Consider the following 21,887-nt stretch of genomic DNA (forward strand, 5'->3'; position numbering starts at 1 on the left):
AAAAATTATATTTTGTATAGACTTTTCAAATGAGTCATTAATGACAAGCAAATAATTAGCTCATTAATGCTTAGCCATATCAAATGATTCATTGGGTTAACCTGAAGCTTATGTGTATCTTTGGATGTAAAGTGGACATGGAAAACTCTATATGAGTGGAAAGATTTTGACCTCTTACAACCTGTAAATACGTGATTATTATAATGATTATGTAATCTGTAACATTAGCTTCCTAATTTTATAACGATTAGAATTTTATAGAAAATAATTTGAATAAAATAATTTATTTTTTACTATTTACTTTTAATTTAAGACTTTATTTATTTTAAAAAATAACTTTTATTTAAAATATATTTTCTGTTTTTCCTAAAAAAATTTATAACAAAGTAATTAAATTTTTATTATTTAATTTCAATTTAAAAATAAAATATATTAATAAATTTATATATAAAAAAAATCTTACTAAAATTCTCAAAATGTAAGAAATAATTTTCTCTTTAAAAATAAGTAGAGAATATTTTTCATTAATGAATTTTTCTGTTCAAACGTTTTATAAAAAATATTTTCGGTGAAATAAATAAAATTTTAATTGCTAATTTAAGGGTGAATGATTGTAGATTTAACTTTCTTTTAAGTCATCCTCCTGCTCCATCTGCTTGTACTCTTTCTTCTCGTGGCACATTAAGTTTAATTGTGATATAGTTTGAGACTCCATTAATTGTTCTGGAGCTATGGTTGTTGTAGTGAGGAATTGCAAGGAAACATAATCTATTGCATTGCTAAATTAATTTTTTGTTCTTCCCCCTTTGTGGGCGAGGACAGAGCTTCTCTAGGAGTCAAGTTAGCAAAGAGTATGGGTTGTCCTGCTTTTGTTGATTCTGATTCTGATTTCTGCAATCAAAGTTGAAAATGCAGATAATGTTCCATGGGAGATCAAGGCTTATGTCCAATCCGTTGTTAAGTTGGCCTCCCATGGTGGGAGCTTTAGCTTTAATTATGAGCCTAGGAATGCTAACAAGACAGCTAATTATATTGCTAAGCTTAGGTTGAGGAAGTGGGTCTGCTCTCCTCCTCAAATAGAGATTATATTGCTAAGCTTAGGTTGAGGAAGCGTCTGCTTGTAATTGGGTCTGCTCTGCTTGTAATTGGGTCTGCTCTCCTCTTTCTCAAATAGAGGAGCTGTGTATATTGGATGCCATTTTAGCTAGGAGTATACGAATCGAATTGAATTTTAGAAAGCTTAAATTTGATTCGTTAAAATTTTTTTAAATTCAAATTCGAATGTATATTGAATGTCATTTTAGTTAGGGGTAAACGAATCAAGTCAAATTTTAAAAAATTCAAACTTGATTCGTTAAAATTTTTTTAAATTCGAGTTGAATTTGAACTTTACTCATTATATATTAAAAAGTTCAAGTTTGATTCATTTAGTAAACGAGTTTAAACGAGTCGAGTTTTTATCTGAGTTTAATTTCGAATAATTCACGAATAGTTCAATTTATTTACATGTATAATGAGTTTTAATTTAAAATTAATAAATTTAAAACTAAAATAATTTTAGTTAAATAAATATATCTGCAAATTAATTCATAAACTTATAAAAATAAATTTTTAAATTTTAATGATTTAAATATATGCAAGTTTAAAAGTGTAACTAAATTATATAGATCTGAATTTTAGAAAATTTAGATTTGACTCATGAAAATATATGTAGGGTTTGAATTTATTTCTTTTATGATAATAATCTAAGTTTACTTATCGAGACTGTTCATGAGTCTATTCGCAAACCTGCTCATGAACTCATAAACGAGTCAAACTCACGAATTTTAACGAATCGAGTACTATGAAATTCAAGTTTGGCTCGTTTAGCAAATAAGCCTAAAAATTAAACTCAAGTTTGACTCATTTAGAAATCGAGTTGAGATCAATCGAATTTTTATTGAACCAAATCTCGAATAGCTCACGAACGATTTGATTCATTTATACCCCTACATGTAATGCATATTTGCAATTCAAAAAAAAAAAAAAAAAACCCATATGGAGGAGAGAGACAAAACATATGCAGGTTTAATTTCAAGTTGGCATAAGCCATGTTATCACCTTATTTGAAAACCAGTATGTACTTTTGTGTTACAAATATTTAAATTGATGTATAAATTAAAATTCATGGATCTTATTGTGACTAAGTTCAAGTATGGATGGTGACATTGAGATAACCTTTTTCACACGCATCAGCAGCACAACATTGTCCATGTAAAACATAACGCATTAGCAAAACCAGAGCATATCAAGTATTAAAATTCTAGAAATCCCATTTGATGTAAAACAGAAGCAAAGAAATAATCTTTTGTCCATATAAAATTTCTGGACGTCATGTCAATCCTTATTTTGAGTTGGTAGACTCTGTCTCCAAATTCCAGCTAGGACACTACCGAAGACTGAGTGACATACACTGGAAACAGCACATGGTACTGCAGCCAGCGGGTTTCCAAAGTGCTGAGATGCTAGAACCACTCCAAGCACCGAGTTCTACCACATAAATGGAAAGTTAAAATGCTGAGCTTTATGAGATGCAATAAATATATTGGATGATACAGAATCATGCACAGCAGGCCACCGAAACAATGCCTCAAAGCTTGGGGCTTTTTTCTTTGAAGGGTTCATGGAGATAAAATTTCCATAGTTGAGGACAGTTTTATTTCCTCAATAGGATAAATTTTATTAAGTTGGAAAAGTTCAGCTCCAAGTCATGAGGTCAAACTAGAGAGTTGGAGCTGATGCGTCCGACAGCCACCAAGCTGAATCACAACTTGACTAAGTTGCAACTCATAATTGCCGAGAAAAAAATTATACAGTAAAGCGGTTGTAACATGTAAGATTGTATACATGGCACAACAAGCCAATAGGACATAGACAACTATACAAAAATAGTTACTTTTCTTGAGAAAAAAAAATTGCTAGTTAGTTATGATATTTTTACGTTCATTTATCCATTACTACGCTATATTTATACAGTTGTCCATCTCTTATTGTCTTGTTGTACCATATAGGCAATCCTACATTATAGATCTAAGGAAGCAATCAATTTGGGACAATGATGTAGTCACGATTATTTGTCACATTTGGCCAAGTCATGAATCATAATTGTGACCAAGCTTGAGAGACTTGCATGGAGACGTTTCCAGCTTGTTCACGATTATGATTCACAACTTGACCTAGTCATCATGACTAATAATTATGCCTACATCATTGTCCCAATATTCCTTGCATCTCCAACGCACACATGAGATTCTGCACCAGACTGATTGACTTCCAAATATGCTATCATGATTAGTCATGATCCATAATCACGACTTGATGGATGTCCCATCCATCAGCTGTGTCACTAGTTTGATCCACAACTTAGAGTTTAACTTTTCCAATTCAGCAAAATTTACCCTTATCTGTGAAATAAAACTTTCACTCAACTCTTCCCCGAACATATATTTTCCATTAACCCCTTAAAAGGGAAAAAAATGTTACCTAAAATGATAATGTCTAGTAATTGCTGAGGAAACCAACTAAAATAATAGTCTACCTGCATCCCAACCTCAATGGAGATGGTCCGTGATGATGCCACATCAACTCCCAGCAATCTTGCAAGCACATATCCAAAGAAAAAACCAGAAGCATGAAGTAGAGATGCAGCAAGCACGACTTGTTTACCAGACATCAGGATTGCTGAAGCACTCTGGGCTATTGCATTTCCGCATAGAACAGCAACAGTTCCCACAGCAATAGGTGGCATCAGCGGTGATACAAATTTAACCAGGCCCTGGAAATATTGATTTAGAAATGCACCAGCCAGCACAGGAAGAAGCACAACCTGTATTCAGAAAGAGAGGAAATGACCAAACAGAAGGTTTTAATAAAATCAAAGCAGCACCACTGGAGGAAAGCTACCTGCATGGTTGATACTAGCAGCGCAGCTGCATCTACTGCAACATATTGTCTAGCCAGTTTGGCTGTAAGAAATGGGGTCATAATCTGCACATAGAAAGTAGGAGGAGACTTTATTTCAGCAACTGATAGGGGCATCAATAATCTGCATACTACTGGAAGTTTGGATATGCACTTTATAGAAACTTATCAAGAAATTGCTTTAGTAATTACAGGCAGACTGAAAAGTGAAAACCCCTTCCTTCTGAATTATACCATGCCTGAAAACAAATGCTGAACAGAACATATTCCACCATCTGAAAATCTTATTCCCCAATAATCTTTAACTCACCAAAGAAAATTAAGTTGAAAGCTATGGACTCTTCTCTAGTATTTAATTTATTTTAGGATTAGATTGCTTTATCCTATTTCAGTAGAATTATGTTAAATAATAACACTATTCCTTATATATATTGCTGGAAAATTAGAAATAAAATAAACAAATTTATTTCATTTAAATTGAGATCTGAACTCTCTCTTAACGAGTTCAAAAGGTCAGAGCTCCCTTTGTTGAGCTCACAACAATAACTAACAATTGGGCGAGAAAAGAATCAAAGAAAACCAACGGCTTCAGTCTTGAACACTAATTTTACTGTAAACAGACTTGTGATGCAATCCGTATCTAGGGGAAATAACAAATTTTATGAGATGATGTCAATGCCATATTTGTTAGAGAAAAATTCCATGCAAGTGTTGTAATTACTAATATTACCTTTAGATTAATGCACAGCAAGTTTTTATCAAGTAAAATAACAAAAAGGAAGAGATATCAAAAGCCAGTTACCGACCACAGCTGCTAAAGTGCTTGCTGCGGTCATCAATACTGAAAGTGCCACATTTCCGCTGGGAGACAAAAGACCATCACAATTTATGGCTGCAGCATAAATAAGAAAAAAGCTCACAAGGAAAAGAAATAATAAGAAAATTAAGAATCTCAAACCGTGCAATGTAAGTCACTATGTTGCTTGCTGTTCCTGAAATCAAAGAATTTAAGAACTATTATATGAGAGACAAGGAAGAAATCAAAATTTCCATTTGTACATGCTAACAGAAGAAGTGATGGACATACCACCAGGGCAGCAACCAACCAATATTAGACCAGCTGCATAATGTGATGGCAGATTTAAGAGCTTGCTCACCAGAAACCCAGATATTGGCATCACCTGCAACCAACAACCAACTCAACTATTAGCATTGACAAAAAGAAAAAGGAAGAGAAAGATAAAAAAAAAAATGAAGAAGAAGATGAAATTGAACATATCTTCCACAACTGGTTGCAGCACTGATGCTGTAGTGCAGACCATTTTCCCACATGTTACTCTTTAACTTTCAATAAAAGGGAACAATATCAACACATTAAAAGTACCATTACTCGTGATAATTTTTGATAAAGTTACTTAGGCTGGACGGAGCATAACTAAGTATGCCCTAACAGTATATGGATTAAAGATGAGCTGATCATTTTCGAAATTGAGAGTTTAGCCTTTAGAAATAAGCATATTAGAACTCTTCAGGCTACAGTTTTAAAAGCTTGAAACTCTACTTTATATCAACAAGATCAAACCCAAATCACATTTCATTGGGTAGAAACATCCCCTTCTGATTCTGAAAGGCAGCCTGCATCAAGAATATCCAGTTATAACTGCCAATATAATGATTGATCCTTAGCATTAACATTACGCGTAAAATTTAAGCAAAACAGATCAGTTTCAACGTAATAGAAAAAAGCTGAAAGCATAAATGAGATGCAGTTAGAAGAAGGGTCCTGTGTTGGGGATAAAACTTAAAAGCAACACACCCAAACAAAACACACACAGAAGAAGAGAACAAACCGAGTACTGAAGCACGAAACCAGAGAGAAGCTCTTTAGGCATAGCGAAAGCGACCCTAAGATCATCGAAGGTAAGTGTCATACCCATGCCAAGCATGGTAAGAGAAATCCCAAAAATGGTCCATTTTGGGGTGACCCAATTGAAAGAACTGGGCTTTACGAGAGCCAACAGGCAACCCAACGACACCCATATAGGAAATGCTGTAGATATTGCCTCGCCAACCACTTCAATCCACTCCCTAAAACTCTTCCCATTACTGGCTTTAAAGTTGTCTGATGAAATGCCACAACGAATAGAAAAGGTTGGTCTTTTGAGTCTGCTAACTGGGCTAAGCGATGGGATCCATTTGGATTGATTAGGTGGATGTGACTGAACTTGAAGTTTACAGAAAGATTTAGCACAAGGGCAACAATGGAGTTGTTTGCTAGGCACATAGCTAGAAGAGAGAACAGTGTTCGGTGAGAAGCTTAAATTATTGATTCCAGTGCGAGGGGACGAAAGCGTTGACAACATCTTTCCTTCTTCAGTCCGCCTAAACTTTGTTCATTGTACTTGCACGCTACCAATTCGTCACTATAAAGTGTCAAGGGTAAATTACAACTTGGTCCCTAAAGTTATGATTTTTTTAGTAGGAAATTCAAAATTGAGTACACTGTAACTATAATGAACAGTAAATATAATGGGAATTTTTTATTAGTATTACTTGATTTTTAATCGTACTTTATTACGATACCTAAGTAAATTTTTTTTGAAAAATAATATTTTATATTATAAATTTATATAAAGTAATTATTTTATGAAAAAGATAGTTAATAAAAATTGATTTTTGAAATATATAAATATATTTTTTTACAAATTAATATAATAAAATTATAATGAATTAATAATATTATTATTAAAAAATAATATTATTATATTATTTACAAAAATAAGTTATTATTTTTCTATTTTAAGAGTGTTAATTCTTTATATTTCTTGAATATGTCATTATTTTTATTAATTTAATATTTTTTCATAAATAATGATTTTACAAAAATATATATGTTATTTTTATAAATTCATAAAAATAAATATGCAAAAATTATAGATTTTAATTTTTAATAAAATGTACAAGTAACATTAATATTTATAAATATTCTTTTGAAAAATTGTCAAATATATAATACAAGTCTTTAATAATAATAGATTTTATTTTATATTAATAATTATAAATATTTTTTAAAAAATATGTTATTAAATTTAAAATAACAGTATATATCAAATATTATATTATTTTATATACACTAAACAGATTAAATAATAATTATTATTATAAAATAAAATCTATCTAGTTGAAATTGCAAATTGCATATTTGACTATTAAATTACTATTATTTTTAGAATTAAATATATTAAATTAATTATAATTAAATATAAATTAATATTATTTTTATATATAAATTAATTTTTATTTAAAAATAATAAAATATTATATGTGGTATATATTATAAGTATTTTAAATTTTAAAAATTAGACAAAATTATTCTAAATGTAAATATCGAGTTATTCATAAAAAATTTAAAGTTACGAATTAAAATATAAAATGATATAAAATGTTAAAGTTTTTTTAAATGAATTGTTTTAATTTTATATATTATTTTTTAATTAATAAAACTTAATTGTTCATTATGATAATAAATTTATAATTTAGTTTATGCTTAATTAATTATGTATTTCCATCAATTAAAATTATTTTTTTCTTTGAAATTTCATTAGAACAAATTAAATTAAATTAATATTATTTTATTTCAATAAATTAAAATCGTTATTTTATTTCAATTAATTAAAATTATTCACATATAAATAAATTATTTTACTAAAAAAATGACTTGAATTCTAATAAAACTAAATAATAAAATATATAATTGTAATAACTTAAGGAATTATGTGAATTTATAATTGAAATATTTTATTTAAATAAACCTTGACAAATTGACTCATAAGATTTTGATTTAAGGTTTTTGAATATAGTTGTAAATTCTATGGAGTGGTTTATAACATATGATACTCATCATAATTAATAAAATTAGTTGATATAAATTTCTTTTATCTTTCATTTCATTTTATTAACATTGCTTATACTTGGGGAATTTATAATGGGATTAACCCTTTCCTTTCAGAATTAATGGATTATCTTCTGCCTTTTAAAATATACTTCAGTTATATAAAAAATGAATTTTATTATTTATTATCAGCTTACTCCTACCATGATTTCGAAGCTTTGAGTTATGGTGAGGTTTTGGCAATTTTGATTTACAAGTTCAAAGAAAGGTTTTAAAGTTTTACTCCAACTATGGTTTTGGAGCTTTGCTTTTTAGTGAGGTTTGTGAGTGGGAGAAAGATGAAGGAAAATGGATAGGTAGGGAAGAATTGAATTGATAAAGGGAAAGTGAAGGGCAAAAGTCTTTTTCTATTTTTAAATTAATTCAAAATATGTTGATTAGGTTTTTAATTAATCAATAAATTAATTGTTACAGGCAAAATAATTTTATGTAACAAGTTGAGGTTTAAAAACGATATTATAATACCTTAAATTGAGAAATGACCAGTAAAATTTAGCCATTTCCATCGACAACAAACTTCACTGTTGCCCTAAAATCAACAACTTCCATTAATAAAAGAAAAGACAACAGAAAAGGCTTAACACAACCATAAATAAGAGAGCCTCTACCTCCCTTCTGAGAATACTGTACTTGCCTCTAAAGCAGGATTGCTTAAAGCAACAATCACATTGATTTTGAAACAACCAATATGAGATTTAACAAAAGTGAACCAGAGGGAAGAGACTTAGAATGAGGTTGTGAAATAGCTAAGTGAACCAATTCCTCACCTTGATTATGGACTATCTACCTTGATTATAGACTATCTCCATAGTAATTAGAGAATATAAGGACTATCTCTAGTAATTAGAGAATTTATACATACTATATTAAATGAAACTAGAAAATTTATACATATTATATTAAATGAAACTTTATCATCGATCTTTCAAATAGAATAAAGATAAGGAAAACTTTATCAGCCGTTAATTATGTATGAAAAGAAGTGTATTAACCAAATAGGACAAAGTTAAAGAAAACATGTGATCATATGAACATTAACTCTTTGACTATTAATTATGCATGGAAAGGATGGAAAGGAGTATATTAACACATTCCCATACATAATAATAATTAAAAAATTTGTGTTCATATAAACAGGTGTTTTTCTTAACCTCTCTTCTAAATATTCTAATAAAAGAAAATCACTAAATATTCTAATAAAAGAAAATCGCTACTTTCATATGATTGGAATGGAACTTCTGTAAGGCGTTCCACTAAGAAGCGAAACTCTGAAATCCTTCCTCAACAGGGGCGAAATCAAGAGAAACCCCAAACCAGGAAGCCTTAGCATGATCAGAAAAGCATAAAAGGTGCCCACAAAATTCTTCCAAAGAACCCCAAATAGGACAAGCTAGCAATGGACAACACTTTATTTTATACAGGTTGGCTTTGGCTGCCAGATTATCCTTGAATCCTTTCCAAATAAAAATATCCATTCCCCAAATTTTCTTCAAGAAATTCTGAGTGAGAGAGAAGAAGAGGGCGTAATTCCAGGGGTTGCCACATCCTGGAGCTTTTCAAGTCTGAAATACACAATACTTCACAGGTGGAATTCCAACTCTCGAAAATTTCCACTCCAGAAGCTTCTCTATGAATTGGCCCTATAGGAATCTTCGTAATTTCCGTGCACTCCTCGGGGGAAAAGCGGCTAAAGTGTAGACTGAAAAAGAAGCCAAAATTAAGCCTAAATGTACATTATATTATTATACTTGCATGATTAATTACATTGTCTTGTATCATGTAATACTAAATGTAGCTTAAAAAAAAGATCCAAGGCACCTATTAATCATAGTATACTAAGGAATGCAATCAACAGGGAGAAAAGGGTACAATTACCACAAGACAAATAAATAACTCATAGTTGCATTTAGAGCTTTAAACCTTATTACAATCATAGAAATGGTCAGGAGTAAAATGTGGTCATGACTCGTGAGAACTAGAACTAATACTAAAGACTTCACAAACATAGAAGTTTGCAACCCGCATTCTGTAGAAACACGTTCAAGCAAAAGACTGCGCCAAGCATTCATCAACCATCGCCACTAGGTTCGGGTTTTCCAAGGCTGCTGCCACTCGCTCTTTATCATTTAGTTGTTTATTAACTGCAAAATCAAAATGATAAATAAGAATATGCAATTATGCATTAGACTCTAAGCTTGTTTGACATTAAGTTTGGAGGCCAGAAAAATATTTTAGAAAAAGCACCATTTTATATACTGTTGGAAAAAACAGTTTGGAAAACATTGTTTTGTTAATTTGGTGTTCTTATGACTAAATCATATAAAAAATAATTTCAAATAATTTTAATTATTTTCTAACTAACATTTTTAAGAAATTGCTTTTCTCAAAAGCAGCTCTAACAGCGATGCCAAACAGGCTCTCTATCAACATAACATGCCACTCAAACCAACTAAGAACGTAAAAGCAAACAAGTAGATATTATTCTAATGGTTCAGGTCTGTTAAGCCATAATGAAGCCAAATGAAATGGGTAAAAATGTGGTAGCTATTTCTGCAAGCCATAAGAATTTTTAGCAAACCAATCAAACCAAACCCACACCCCATCCCTAATGATTGACAAAGTAGTGCCTCGACTCCAAAGCTCACCCAAGCCCAAACTCATGAAGGCTTAATGAATTTATTTCACAAAAATCCCTATAATTGCACTCCCCCCCCCCCCCTCCGCGGGCGGGCAGGTGGTCAAATTGGATGAAAAAGAAGTGTCTTTTATTTTACCTAACCATCATCCATTTAATGTCAAAGAATCATTTCAGATTAAACTCTTCAGCCACATTCTGACCCTGTAATATCTAAAATTCTCACCTCAATACTATGGATGATGTATGATTTGTCTGGAACTGTCAATAGTACACATCCATTTTTGTATTTGACAATACAATTTATTACTGTGCACCTCACAACCGAACTTTGCACCTTGCTCATAGGCCCTAGGTACCATGTGTTGCCTTAATGCACTTAGCACCATTGAGGGGGAAAAAAATGAACCAATTAGGTCAATTTGTTTACCAATTTTAGTAACTTTGCTCTGTAACATAAATCGGTCCTCACTGTTCCAAAATTAGCAATTTCAGTTCTCTCAAGTTTGTTATGTTCTAAACTAATAGAATGATGGGTTTACTCCAAAAACAAAAAATCTAATAGTTCAGTAAATCAAAACATGCACTTGTTACAGAGTCACAAAGAAGAAAGCAATTACCTGCAGCTTCAGTTGCATGGGTTCCGGGTGCCACCCTTATATCCACCTAAGCAATAGAATGATAATTATGAGGAGAGAAACCAGCAAATGGGAAAGCAAAAGGGGGTACAACATTCATAAATGAAAGAACTCAAAGTTCCTCAAGCTCAGCACGATGTCATGTAACCCACCCCTACCATCATCTCTATGCATTCATCCTGAACATTTTTTACATATATATAAAAAAAAATATAAAGAACAAGCTAACTCCATACACAAACACAAACAAGGACAAAAATTAAAGAACAAGCTAAAAGAACATGAGGCCCTCCAAAAAGTTCAAATATTGGATAACACTGTAAAGGCAACCCATATGGAAGCCCAAAAACAGCATCATAACCCACAACAAATTCTATTTTTCAAGGCAGGTGCATTTTTCTACTGAACATGCAAACCAGACACAATCACATAAAACTAGAAAAACATGGAAAAAGTTTAATGTGGTTCAAAAATGTGCCTATGTCTACAAAGCGCAACCAATGTTTTTCCACTATGAAAGATAAAGGTAGAAAATAGGGATAGTTAAAGTTTATTTACAGAAACATCCCCATAACCAGAACCACCCTAGGCTAATAAGTTGTATCGATGGACCTAACTGAAAAATTGGATAGTCTTCACCGTAGTGGGAGGTTATGCATGGAAGGGCATGACTCTCTCTGTAAAACCCTCCCCAAATCTGACTACAGCTTTTAGCTTAAAGTATTTTCTTTGAAAAATGCTATTCAAACTTGAAATTTTATCTAGAGCTGAGTAGATTTCAGTTTAAATCTAAAACCGAACCACCTAATTCGATTTTTGTTGTATCGGCGCAGTTAGTTATTTATTTATAACCGTTTCAGTTTTCAGTTCGAATTTTTTCATTGGAAGCCGAAGGAAAACTGAACCGATCTAAATGTTAAAGCTGCATAATTTTAGGCCATTCATATATAAGCATCACTTTCCAACCCAGCATCCAAGTCCATCATTTTGTTGTTGACCCTAGGGTTGGTAATTTATTTCTTAGAATCTCCTTTACCTCCTCTTCTTCTTCACGAATTATCTTCCCAGTCGTGAACACCAAACAAACAACATTGAGTTTCTTCCTTGTTCAGTTGTTCCTTCTTATCTCAGCATCAATTGACAGCATTCTTCCTCTTCATTTCTTATTCCCTGAAGGGTTGGTAATTGCTTGCTGCTACTGCATGTCTTCATCTGTTCCTTACCTCAATTAGGCCTTTATTTTGATCTTCTTGTAATTTCTTCTGTTTTTCTCTCTTTTTTTTGGCTTGGATTGTAATGTTGCAAATATGGGTTGAAACTTTGAATGAGTAGTAGATTGCCTACTTCTTTTGGCTGGGATTGTAAATTCTTTCGATGATAATTTCTTGTCACGACCTGGGACTGTAATTGTTATATAATTAGCTTGATGAACACTTCACGACCTTGATTGTGAAAAGGGCACTAGGAATTTTGGTATTGTTTGGGGAGTGAGGCTAAACTGGGGAGAGTAAGTGGAAAGGGGGAACTGAATGGCATTATTGAGGCTTGGATTGATAAATTCGGTTTACTCTGACCCACCAAAATGAACCAAACAAATAAAAATCAGTTTGGTTCAATTCAGTTCAATTCTCAATTATTGGTTCAGTTCAGTCTGAGTTTTAAAGTGATTCAGTTTTTCTTGTTCAATTTGGTCTGAAATCAAACTGAATAAATGGTCTGCCCTAATTTTCTCCATACAAAGATTGAATAATGCAATAAAAATAAAAAGCAGCAATTCCAACAACTTCATCTTTCCCGCCGCTGAATCCCGAATCTAAACCAAATAACCAATAAAAATCTCTAAGCTTGTTCAATTGAGTTTCTAGCAATTAAATCCCACAAAGCACAAATACACTTCTTGAATTGTGTGATGCAATTCTAAACTTATCCTAACTTTATAAAGTGCAAGGCTTTCTCAATAGAATTAGTGTGAGGCTTCCTATACAGCTGTGGGATAATCAGTTTTGCCAGTTAATCTTGAACCTAGTTTCTTTAATTGTACCAAAACCTAGCCTTGATACCCAAACAAACAGGATTTTCATATGGCATCCTACTCAACTTTTTGTATGAGAAGACCTAGTTTTGCTATTACATTTTCACGCGGAAGATTCTTTCGGAAGCATAGAAAAAGAAGATGAAGAGAAATATTTACTTGAAAGAAAAAAGGGATTTTGATGAGCTTTATGCTATAGAACAAGGTTAATCAATTTGTAATTGATTACTAGAAACTTTATAGAACTTACAAGTGTTGCATCAAAGAAGAAAGAGAGGTCATTATTTTCCAAATCAAAGAGTGTTGAGACCAGAAATTCAAAATCAATGGTCAAATGTAAGGCTTGAAGATGTAACTGAATGAGCAATTTTTCTTGAGAAATATTTGTGATTCATGGGCCATCTCCTACGGGAAATCAAGACTACATTTGCCAAATAAAAAAGGGTAGTTATGCAACCAGCTATTTGAAAGAAAAAAAAAAGAAAAGAAAAAGAAAAAGAAGAAGAAAATAGAGAAAAGGAGATAGAGCTAGAGAAACCGAAAAAGACCAAGCATTTAAATCAGCCTATTCAACAGCCAGAAAAAGCTATTGCTGCACCTACAAAGGCCTAGAGAATAGATGAAGGAGGTAGAAAAGCCAAATCAGCAACTAAAGCTACAAGACATGTCCTCCAGAGGAAGCCAAACAACAATCTCAAGGATCACAAAATGCAAAATTTCAAAAGGACATTCTGGCCTTCAAGCAGAGAGCAGCAAGCAAATGCACCAAGCTTGTTAAGCACAGAAAATTGACTGGATGAACCAAAAAAAGTTAAAAGGAAAATGCTACTTAATTTTCGTTTGCAATTGTGAATCCAATTGAAGGAAAAACATACACTGATTGCTATTATATTTTCCTAATTTTATGATTGCAATTATGAAGATAATTAGATCTTATATCTTCAGCGCACTGATTTCTTTAATGCTACAAACCACATTCCTACTTTTGAACTGAACCGAACAAGTTCGCCCTTAACGCTTAATTTTCATTTGCAATTGTGAATATAACTAGAGCTGCATCTTAATTTTGAACTGTAATATCACAATTCTATCAAATGCTAATCCTAATTTCAGATTAACCAAGTGTTCCCCTTGGCATCCTACATCAGCAGTGCTCCAGGCAGTTTCTTTCAATTTTTTGAATATTTCTCATAGATATACTCTCCTTTGCTTTTTCATGATGTTAATTTTTGGATGTCCCAAGGCTCATTTCAAGATATGTCACACAACATTTAGAAGTCCAAGTGTACTATCAATTTTCCATAACTACTTTACAGAATGCCTAATGCATATGCACCTTCAATTTGCAAGGTAGTGTTGAATTCTTCTAGCCTCAAAAAAATCCAAGCATAAAACAAGGAAAATGCAACAATGCTGATTGTTAACTAACTTGAGATATTCTCCAGGAATTCATAAGCACTAAGCATTCTTTGCTACTGTCATTGGAATATTACAATGCTCAATTTGATTTCTCTTAGAAATTCAAAGCTATAAGTGAACCTATTATTGTTAGAAATTGAATCGTAAGATTCTCAATTCGATGTCTATCCTAGAGATACGAGTCTATGGGATAAATCACAAAATGTACTTGAATTGCAACCGAGCTGGAAGATTCAATAAATCAGGTGATCAATATAAAAGGTCAATTATTTTCCTAGCAAATCGTTAGATCCTATATCATTAAAAAAGTTAAGATTTTACTCCATTTTTACTATAGAAAGTGCAAATAAAATCATTTCTTAGCTATTTTTCTTCTTCTAGTGATTCTTTTCCCTCTCCCTCTTCTTTTTGTTTTTCATTTATTCCCTTTGATTTACTTATCGAATCATTGTAGTCAAAATTAGGTACTTTATATTAATATATTCTGACTCTTTAATTTAATCCACTAAACTTTTTTATTATTTAATTATTTATCAAATTTAGATGAGTTTCAATATATGCACAATAATAATCATTGTTTGCAATTTAATACTCCAATTTATTAGTAACATAAACTATATAACATAATAAAAATATAGTTCTATTATAAAGCATACTTCCAATCAGCTTTGTGATAAATCTATATTTGAAAATACATCATTGTTAGAATTTTTTCTTTTTTGTAATTTCTTAGATGTGCATTATCGTTAATTCATTTTGAGATTCCTACCAAATTTTACAATTTGATTCGATCTCGATTCATAAAATGAAGATTTTCAGTTCTTGATTCAAATCTCAATTTGACAAATATGCTCTTTCCATTTATTAAGAGGAACAATAAGCAAAAGAAAACATATTTTTCCTTTTCATTCATACAAATTTGAGGCTGGCAGATGAATTTAACACAAGTGTAAAGGAGGCAGCACAAGTGGTTCCTTATTATAGAATAGATGTTTCATATGAAAGAAGTAACATGTGTCATGGAACCAAGAATTACAAAAACTAACAGAATTGTGTTTGGAATATGTGAGAAAGTTACAATCTAAAATCAATTTTGTATTTAATTAATGAAAAAGCTGAAGATAAATTAATACCTTGTAACGAGAAGGCAAGCTTCTCATAAGCTTCACACGCAAGCAAAGACCAATAACTGTTGCCATGCTACAGTGTTCAACCGTTGGAGTAAATGTCACTCTGGATAAAGCAGCATCATTTGTAAATAGAACAGCACGATCATATGTAAATGAAGAAAAAGAATTAAGCCAGATGTTACTACCTAACATAACTATTTTTGTCATCAACTTCAATCGCATCTTCTGTTATCACTTTAAGCTCCTCCAAAGAGTAAGGATGTTCGGGATCTTTTATATCTCTAATATGATTTAAGAATGTTAAGGAAATAAAATCAATAAAGTTCAATTTGCATAGTTCGCCTTGGAACTCCTTAATTCCTGTCTCAAATATTCAGAACACTAATGAAGAAAACTACTAAAGCACACAGATAGTCAATACATCACTATAAACACTACTGCAATATTTAACAGAGAAAAAGAAAGTAAGAAAATTGATCAGATACTGCATGCACTCCCATGTCTGTACATGCACATACATGTACATACAAGTATATTCCAATTAGATACTAATTCATGCAGTCTATTGCATTTATAATTTTAGATACCAATCCATCAATTCCAAATTAAAATCAGCTAGTTGCACTAGGATACTTGTAAAATTTTTTTAAAAAAAATGAATGTGTAATTTAAAAGCAAGAAAAAAAAAATACCCTTGTGACTAATGGTCCAGGTCATTCTGCATGTTGAAACTAGGATTTATTTCATTAGCAGTCGCAAAAGTTACCACCAAATTACTTTATGGTTATCAAATTTTTCTGATCACAAGTAAAACAACTAAAGTTCAAATTGGGAGTCAGTTTTGTTACTTGAACCAAAAATCTGGCAGGCCCAAGGTCCAGCCTTGGAATCTGATGCAGCATCAGAAACAGAATATTTAGACATAAGACATGGTAACTGGGGCCCTCACCCTAATGCTTAGTCCTCCTCACCCTAATGCTTAGTCCTCCTCACACACAACACTAATGAATGAAATGTCCAAACTCCAAAGTTCAACTATACTCAGCATACAACAAGCTATCTAAATAGAGAAAGTTAAAGAAAGCTTTCAAATATCACAAAACCCAAGAACCTGTATGATTCAACCATAATTCCTGCAAGCTCTATGAAACTTTATCAAGACATTAAAAGCAATAAAGACCAATTCAATATCACCCATAATTATTGGGAGATGATAGACAAGCAGTATCTAAATAAGAGTTGCATTTTTTGGAGTAGAAATCATTTTCCTCTATCAATGTCCTCAACATCTTAAAGGTGAATTTAAGATATTACCATCACTTTTATGAGAATCAACAAGAGCTTTCACATTAGAAGACTACATCAACAAAAGCAACTCTAATAACCCTCATATGTGTGATAGTAAATATTCAAAGAATATTCTTAATTTGGAGTTTATTCAGTGTTGCGTAAACATTTTTTGCCCTTGTAAATGTTAGGCGGACCGCCTCCTTGCTTTAGTGAAATCCCCTCTTGAGCATATCATCTTCTCCATTTCTATTACTTTTCTTCTTCCAATTATTATTCTTCTCCTTCTTGGAAGAGTTGGAAAGAAATTGAAGTTTCAACATGTGAGAAAAGAGAGAATCCAATAGAGATCGGATATGCATGTTGGAATTAATCTCATGATGATTCACAATCAAAATAATCCCAATCTCCTGCATTGGTATTTTTTTTTTCAAGACATCTTCAATAAAGCATTTTGTCAAAAGTGATGTAATGAGATTCCAAGCTCTAAGTTAGACATATTCATTGATTTTGAATTTTTGATTTCCAACAAAGTAATCAAGTGTGGTTCTCTTTTTAGTTTTGTAAATAAAACTAGAGAGAAGCAGGTGGGGGGAGGGAAGGGGGGTTGGCAGGGTGGAGATGAAAAGAGAATTAATTACTGGAAATATATTCAACTAGATGGACAGGTGAGAGAGAGGGATGAGTGGCCCAGCTCACTTGTTTTAATTGGAAAAAAAAATTCAATTATGGATGTCACATCAAACCCTTCGACACCAGAAAATTCTACCTTAGTCACCCAATGATACCCATTTGAAAGTTTAACTGTTTAACTATGACCAATTCAAATTGGGTGACCACAAAGTGACTTAACTGATAACTTCAATGACTATTAAATCAATACATAAATTTAATTGAAAATAATACATAAATCAAATAATAGTTTCCTAGTGCATGAATAACAAAAACAAAATATTCCACAAGGGTTATAGAACTATTTAACAATTTATGTCTACTGATGTTCAAAGACCACAGAAAATTATATTGTTTTCTAGGAACAGTTATAAAGAAAATGAAGACTTCAAGAAGGCTATCACTAACATATGCACATCTTATACCTGTTAGTTAACACATACATACACACATATATTTGGAAGTGAAAGGATATCAAAAATTTCCAGTTGATCAATTGGCTCAACAGCATACTCATCAACATTGCTTGGGACACTTCGAACCCTGCACTCTTTCTTTTCATAAACAATTGGATTGGGGTTTATAAGCCCAGAAACCATTTTTGCTGTCCAAAAAAATAGGAGTAAGTGACAAAAAGCATACAGAAATATAATTATGAAACAAATAAGCGATTTAAACTGAAATTTAAAAAAAAAAAAAGAAGAAGAAGCAAAGGGAACTCTTGATTTCTTATTTGCCCAAAAAGGTGCCCCTTTTGAGCCAGAACATTTCCAATAACATTTGTTACCTAAACAAGAATAATTACAGTCAAAGTGAATACTTTTATCTGTTTTTACCAAAATCAAGCCTTGCATTTGGATTAGTGAGTTTGAAATAAGATTCGAAATATATTTCAACAAAGTGACAAGTTCTTTAGACTTTTGATCTTTGTGGTGCTAAATTTTAATTTGTCATGAACATTTATTATTTTGTTATGTCATCCTTAGCTGAATTTAGATAATGATCATCATCATAATAACATTTAGAATTTGTTATGAACATCTAACCTTGATATGAATTTTCTAGCTCTTTCTTTCCCAAGCTTGACCTCTCAAGAACATTGCACCTAGTGCCTAAGCTCTAGGACCCCTTTGCATAACAACTATGAGAATGATCAACCTGCATTTTATAACTAATAAAAACGATTAAAATAGCACTTTGTTTGAACTTCGACAAACTCACCACTATACACTCTATCTGATCAATTTAATTATGAATTGAAGAGGTGTGCGCTAAAATATTATCTTTTAGTATCAAGGAATCATTAGGGTGATATTTAGGGGTTTTAGATATTGTATTAGTAGGTGAACGATTTGATTTCATGCTTATTAGATATGTTAGAATTGATGAGATTCACCTTAAATTAAAATGAAAATTACCCCTTAATTTAAAAATTAATAATCTCCTTAATTTAAGGGATATATCTTCCTAAATTTAAGGATCAATATTTTGGTAATTTCTCATTATAAATATGAACTATGTATTATGTAAGAATGATTGGAAATTGAGTAAAGATATAGCTCTTTTAGTTATTTTCCTTCTCTTCCATTCTTTCTTTCCTTTCTTTCTTTTTCTTATAATAAAAACTTAACAAGATATAGTTGTCAAGCTTATGCAATTTGAAGGTAATCTGAAATTATATGAGATAGATACAAATGGGAAGTTAGTACGAATGGAATTTTGGGTTTTAAAACTCAGGGTGGAATTGAATTGAGATGAGCTTTGTGATGCAGGCTCGTTTGTTAAAAAAATTTGGGAGCAGAAATCAAGATAGAGCTCGAATTTTATATTTAAGAAATAAAATATTTGAAGCACACTTTAATCTCTCATTAGTCATTACTTATGCAAATAACATCTAGAAAATTTCCCATGTAATCAGATTAATGTATTATCACATTAACGTATTATTAACAATCACTAAACTTTCATCAGTATATAACCACTTGAGCCAATGGAAAATTTTCACACGTAATTAGTATGTTTAGTGGGCTATTGGCTCCCCCTTTCTAAGCAAACACTTCAGCATCAAATTCAAGTTTAACATGCAAGTAAATTACTGTTAAAATAGCAGTAATTTCTTGAAGTACCATGTCTATAATTTTCTTGAACTAGGCCCCCAATCACATCATAAAAATTTCAGCCACAATGAAAAGAACACTAGGTTATTTACCGTTGAGTGCAAACAGGGGGAGGTGCAGCGGTGGAAACTAGAGAGGACAGGAGGCAGTCGGCGCTCCAGATGCGGTGGTGCGGCAATGGCAGGAGGCTTCAGATGAAGCGGTGCAGCTGCTCTTTCGCGGCGTGCAGCGCCGGAGAGGACCGAAATAATGCGGCGGTGCGGTGCGGTGCGGTGCGGGCAGAAGGCTACAGATGGCGCAGCGATGCTGCTACTCAGGGGCGCGCGATGGTGCGGCTGCTGGTCGGGGCTCGTATGGCTGGAGAACGCAGAGATGGCTTTACACGAAGGGCAATCCAAAAATTGGGGAAAGAACCTTCTCGGCTTCTTAATAAAACTAAGTAGCTTTTGCTAAAACCGTATAGTTTTAGTTTTATTGTTTTTTTTAGAATTATTATTAATTAAATAATAAAAGGTATTTTAATTAATTAAAAATTATAAAAATTAACTAATAGATTTTTTAATAATTTAGGAATTTAATAGTAATTATGAGGTACAAATATATTTTTTTAATAATTAGAGAATTTAATTAAAACTATATAGTTTTACCAGATGGATTTCAAATATATATTTTTATAATCGAACGATTTAATTAAAAACTACGTTGCTTTCAAAAAAAATTAAAAACTACGTGATTTTGTTTGATGGGTTTGAAATAAAATTTTTATAGTTAAGTTATATAATTTAAAAAATACTATAAATATTTTTTAGATTAAATTATTAATTATTGATTTATATTTAAATTAAATAAGAACTTTGGGTTTTGAAAATAAGAAGGGTATGAAATTTGAGGATAATTTATAAAAGTATAATAATAATGATTAATTAAGTAGAGATTGTGTATTATATTCATAAATAGATTTTTAAATGTATGTTTTATATTTAAATAGTATATTATATTTATAAAAATAAATATTAAAAATTTAAATATAAAAATTTGTAATAAACAAAACTAATATAAATATTTGTGTGAATAACAAATATTGTAATTTCATGATCATATATATCATCTGATAATATTTGAATTTTTGGCTAAAAAAGTATTGAGAATAATATTTATTAATTTATATTAAAAACAAATTTATTATTTATTATACTAAATTTATTTCTAATATAGTCGTATTATTAATTTTATTTTTTTTATTATAAATTTAAACTAAATTATAAATAGTTATATTTTATAAATATAAATTTATGTAGTAATTATACTATAGATTATCTTTAAAAATCAACATTAAAATAAAAATAACTATAAATTTATAAAATATAAAATTATATAAAGATAAATACTATTAATAATCACCTTCCCTTTTTAAGTCATTATCTAACACCCTCTTCTTATTAGTTAAAAAATATAATAATTAATAATTAATTAAAGAGATAAAATAATAATTAATATAATAAATATATTTATCTCATATGGTGGAGAGTGATAGATAACCACTTAAAAAGTAATTGTTGCTAATATTTCTCCTCATATAAATATTTTCTCATAATAGATGATATGGCTCGTTAGACTGAACTTATAAAGGAGTTTATTACTTTCTCAACAAGTCAATTTATAAATTTATTCATAAATTTAAAAATGAGTGGATCTCATAAAATAAAAAAAATATATATTATTAAATTCAAGATTCGTTTATTCATGCAAAAAATCTCAAAATTTAGCCATGCTATCATTTATAAAATAAACCTTTTATTGAACCGAATTTTAAATAACGTACGAATAATTTAGTTTGTTTACTCCATTATTTAAAATTATTATCTCTTTATTTGATTATTTTTCTAATATAAAAAAAATTTAAAATTGACTTAAAAATAAAAGTTTGCATTTGATCGATTTAGTTTAAAATTAAACCTAATCAAATAAATCAAAAACTGAAATTTAAGTGTGAAACTCAAATCAGGACAAAAACTAGATGAGAAATCTAAATTGAATCAATTCGG

At 31.0% G+C, this 21,887-nt stretch overlaps 2 protein-coding genes across 4 annotated transcripts; both read right to left on the reverse strand.

The window, feature by feature from the left end:
- Positions 1–2,145: 2,145 nt before the first annotated feature.
- LOC110611257 (probable sodium/metabolite cotransporter BASS1, chloroplastic) lies at positions 2,146–6,446 on the reverse strand. Of its 2 annotated transcripts, none has more exons than XM_021751458.2 (7): positions 5,811–6,435; positions 5,048–5,141; positions 4,919–4,952; positions 4,767–4,821; positions 3,943–4,026; positions 3,578–3,865; positions 2,146–2,529 (listed from the first exon to the last, which is right to left on the reverse strand). In XM_021751458.2, the coding sequence occupies exons 1-7, from the start codon at positions 6,321–6,323 to the stop codon at positions 2,377–2,379; spliced, it is 1,221 nt and encodes a 406-aa protein (XP_021607150.1). In that variant the 5' UTR covers positions 6,324–6,435; the 3' UTR covers positions 2,146–2,376. The 2 variants fall into 2 exon arrangements, with proteins under 2 accessions (XP_021607150.1, XP_043810765.1); XM_043954830.1 differs by lacking the exon at positions 2,146–2,529 and adding an exon at positions 2,666–3,351 and having other exon boundaries at positions 3,531–3,865; positions 5,811–6,446.
- Positions 6,447–9,798: 3,352 nt separating this feature from the next.
- Positions 9,799–20,284, reverse strand: LOC110611831 (protein AE7). Of its 2 annotated transcripts, XM_021752345.2 has the most exons (7): positions 19,935–20,284; positions 18,772–18,883; positions 18,201–18,329; positions 15,952–16,057; positions 15,770–15,869; positions 11,168–11,213; positions 9,799–10,053 (listed from the first exon to the last, which is right to left on the reverse strand). In XM_021752345.2, the coding sequence occupies exons 3-7, from the start codon at positions 18,322–18,324 to the stop codon at positions 9,953–9,955; spliced, it is 477 nt and encodes a 158-aa protein (XP_021608037.1). In that variant the 5' UTR covers positions 18,325–18,329; positions 18,772–18,883; positions 19,935–20,284; the 3' UTR covers positions 9,799–9,952. The 2 variants fall into 2 exon arrangements, with proteins under 2 accessions (XP_021608037.1, XP_021608036.1); XM_021752344.2 differs by lacking the exon at positions 18,772–18,883 and having other exon boundaries at positions 19,935–20,283.
- Between the last annotated feature and the right edge of the window lie 1,603 nt (positions 20,285–21,887).

This window comes from Manihot esculenta, chromosome 3, assembly GCF_001659605.2.
Source record: "Manihot esculenta cultivar AM560-2 chromosome 3, M.esculenta_v8, whole genome shotgun sequence".
NCBI classification, from domain to species: domain Eukaryota; kingdom Viridiplantae; phylum Streptophyta; class Magnoliopsida; order Malpighiales; family Euphorbiaceae; genus Manihot; species Manihot esculenta.

Excerpts from the sequence above, each read along its gene's own strand:
- LOC110611257 (XM_021751458.2), bottom strand. The coding sequence starts at position 6,323 with ATGTTGTCAACGCTTTCGTCCCCTCGCACTGGAATCAATAATTTAAGC. Across the intron at positions 5,142-5,810 it reads GTTTCGTGCTTCAGTACTCG|GTGATGCCAATATCTGGGTT; the intron begins GTTTGTTCTCTT and ends TGTTGGTTGCAG. Across the intron at positions 4,027-4,766 it reads CAAGCACTTTAGCAGCTGTG|ATTATGACCCCATTTCTTAC; the intron begins GTCGGTAACTGG and ends TTCTATGTGCAG.
- LOC110611831 (XM_021752345.2), bottom strand. The coding sequence starts at position 18,324 with ATGGTTTCTGGGCTTATAAACCCCAATCCAATTGTTTATGAAAAGAAA. Across the intron at positions 15,870-15,951 it reads GACAAAAATAGTTATGTTAG|AGTGACATTTACTCCAACGG; the intron begins GTAGTAACATCT and ends TGCTTTATCCAG. Across the intron at positions 10,054-11,167 it reads CCATGCAACTGAAGCTGCAG|TTAATAAACAACTAAATGAT; the intron begins GTAATTGCTTTC and ends TTGATTTTGCAG.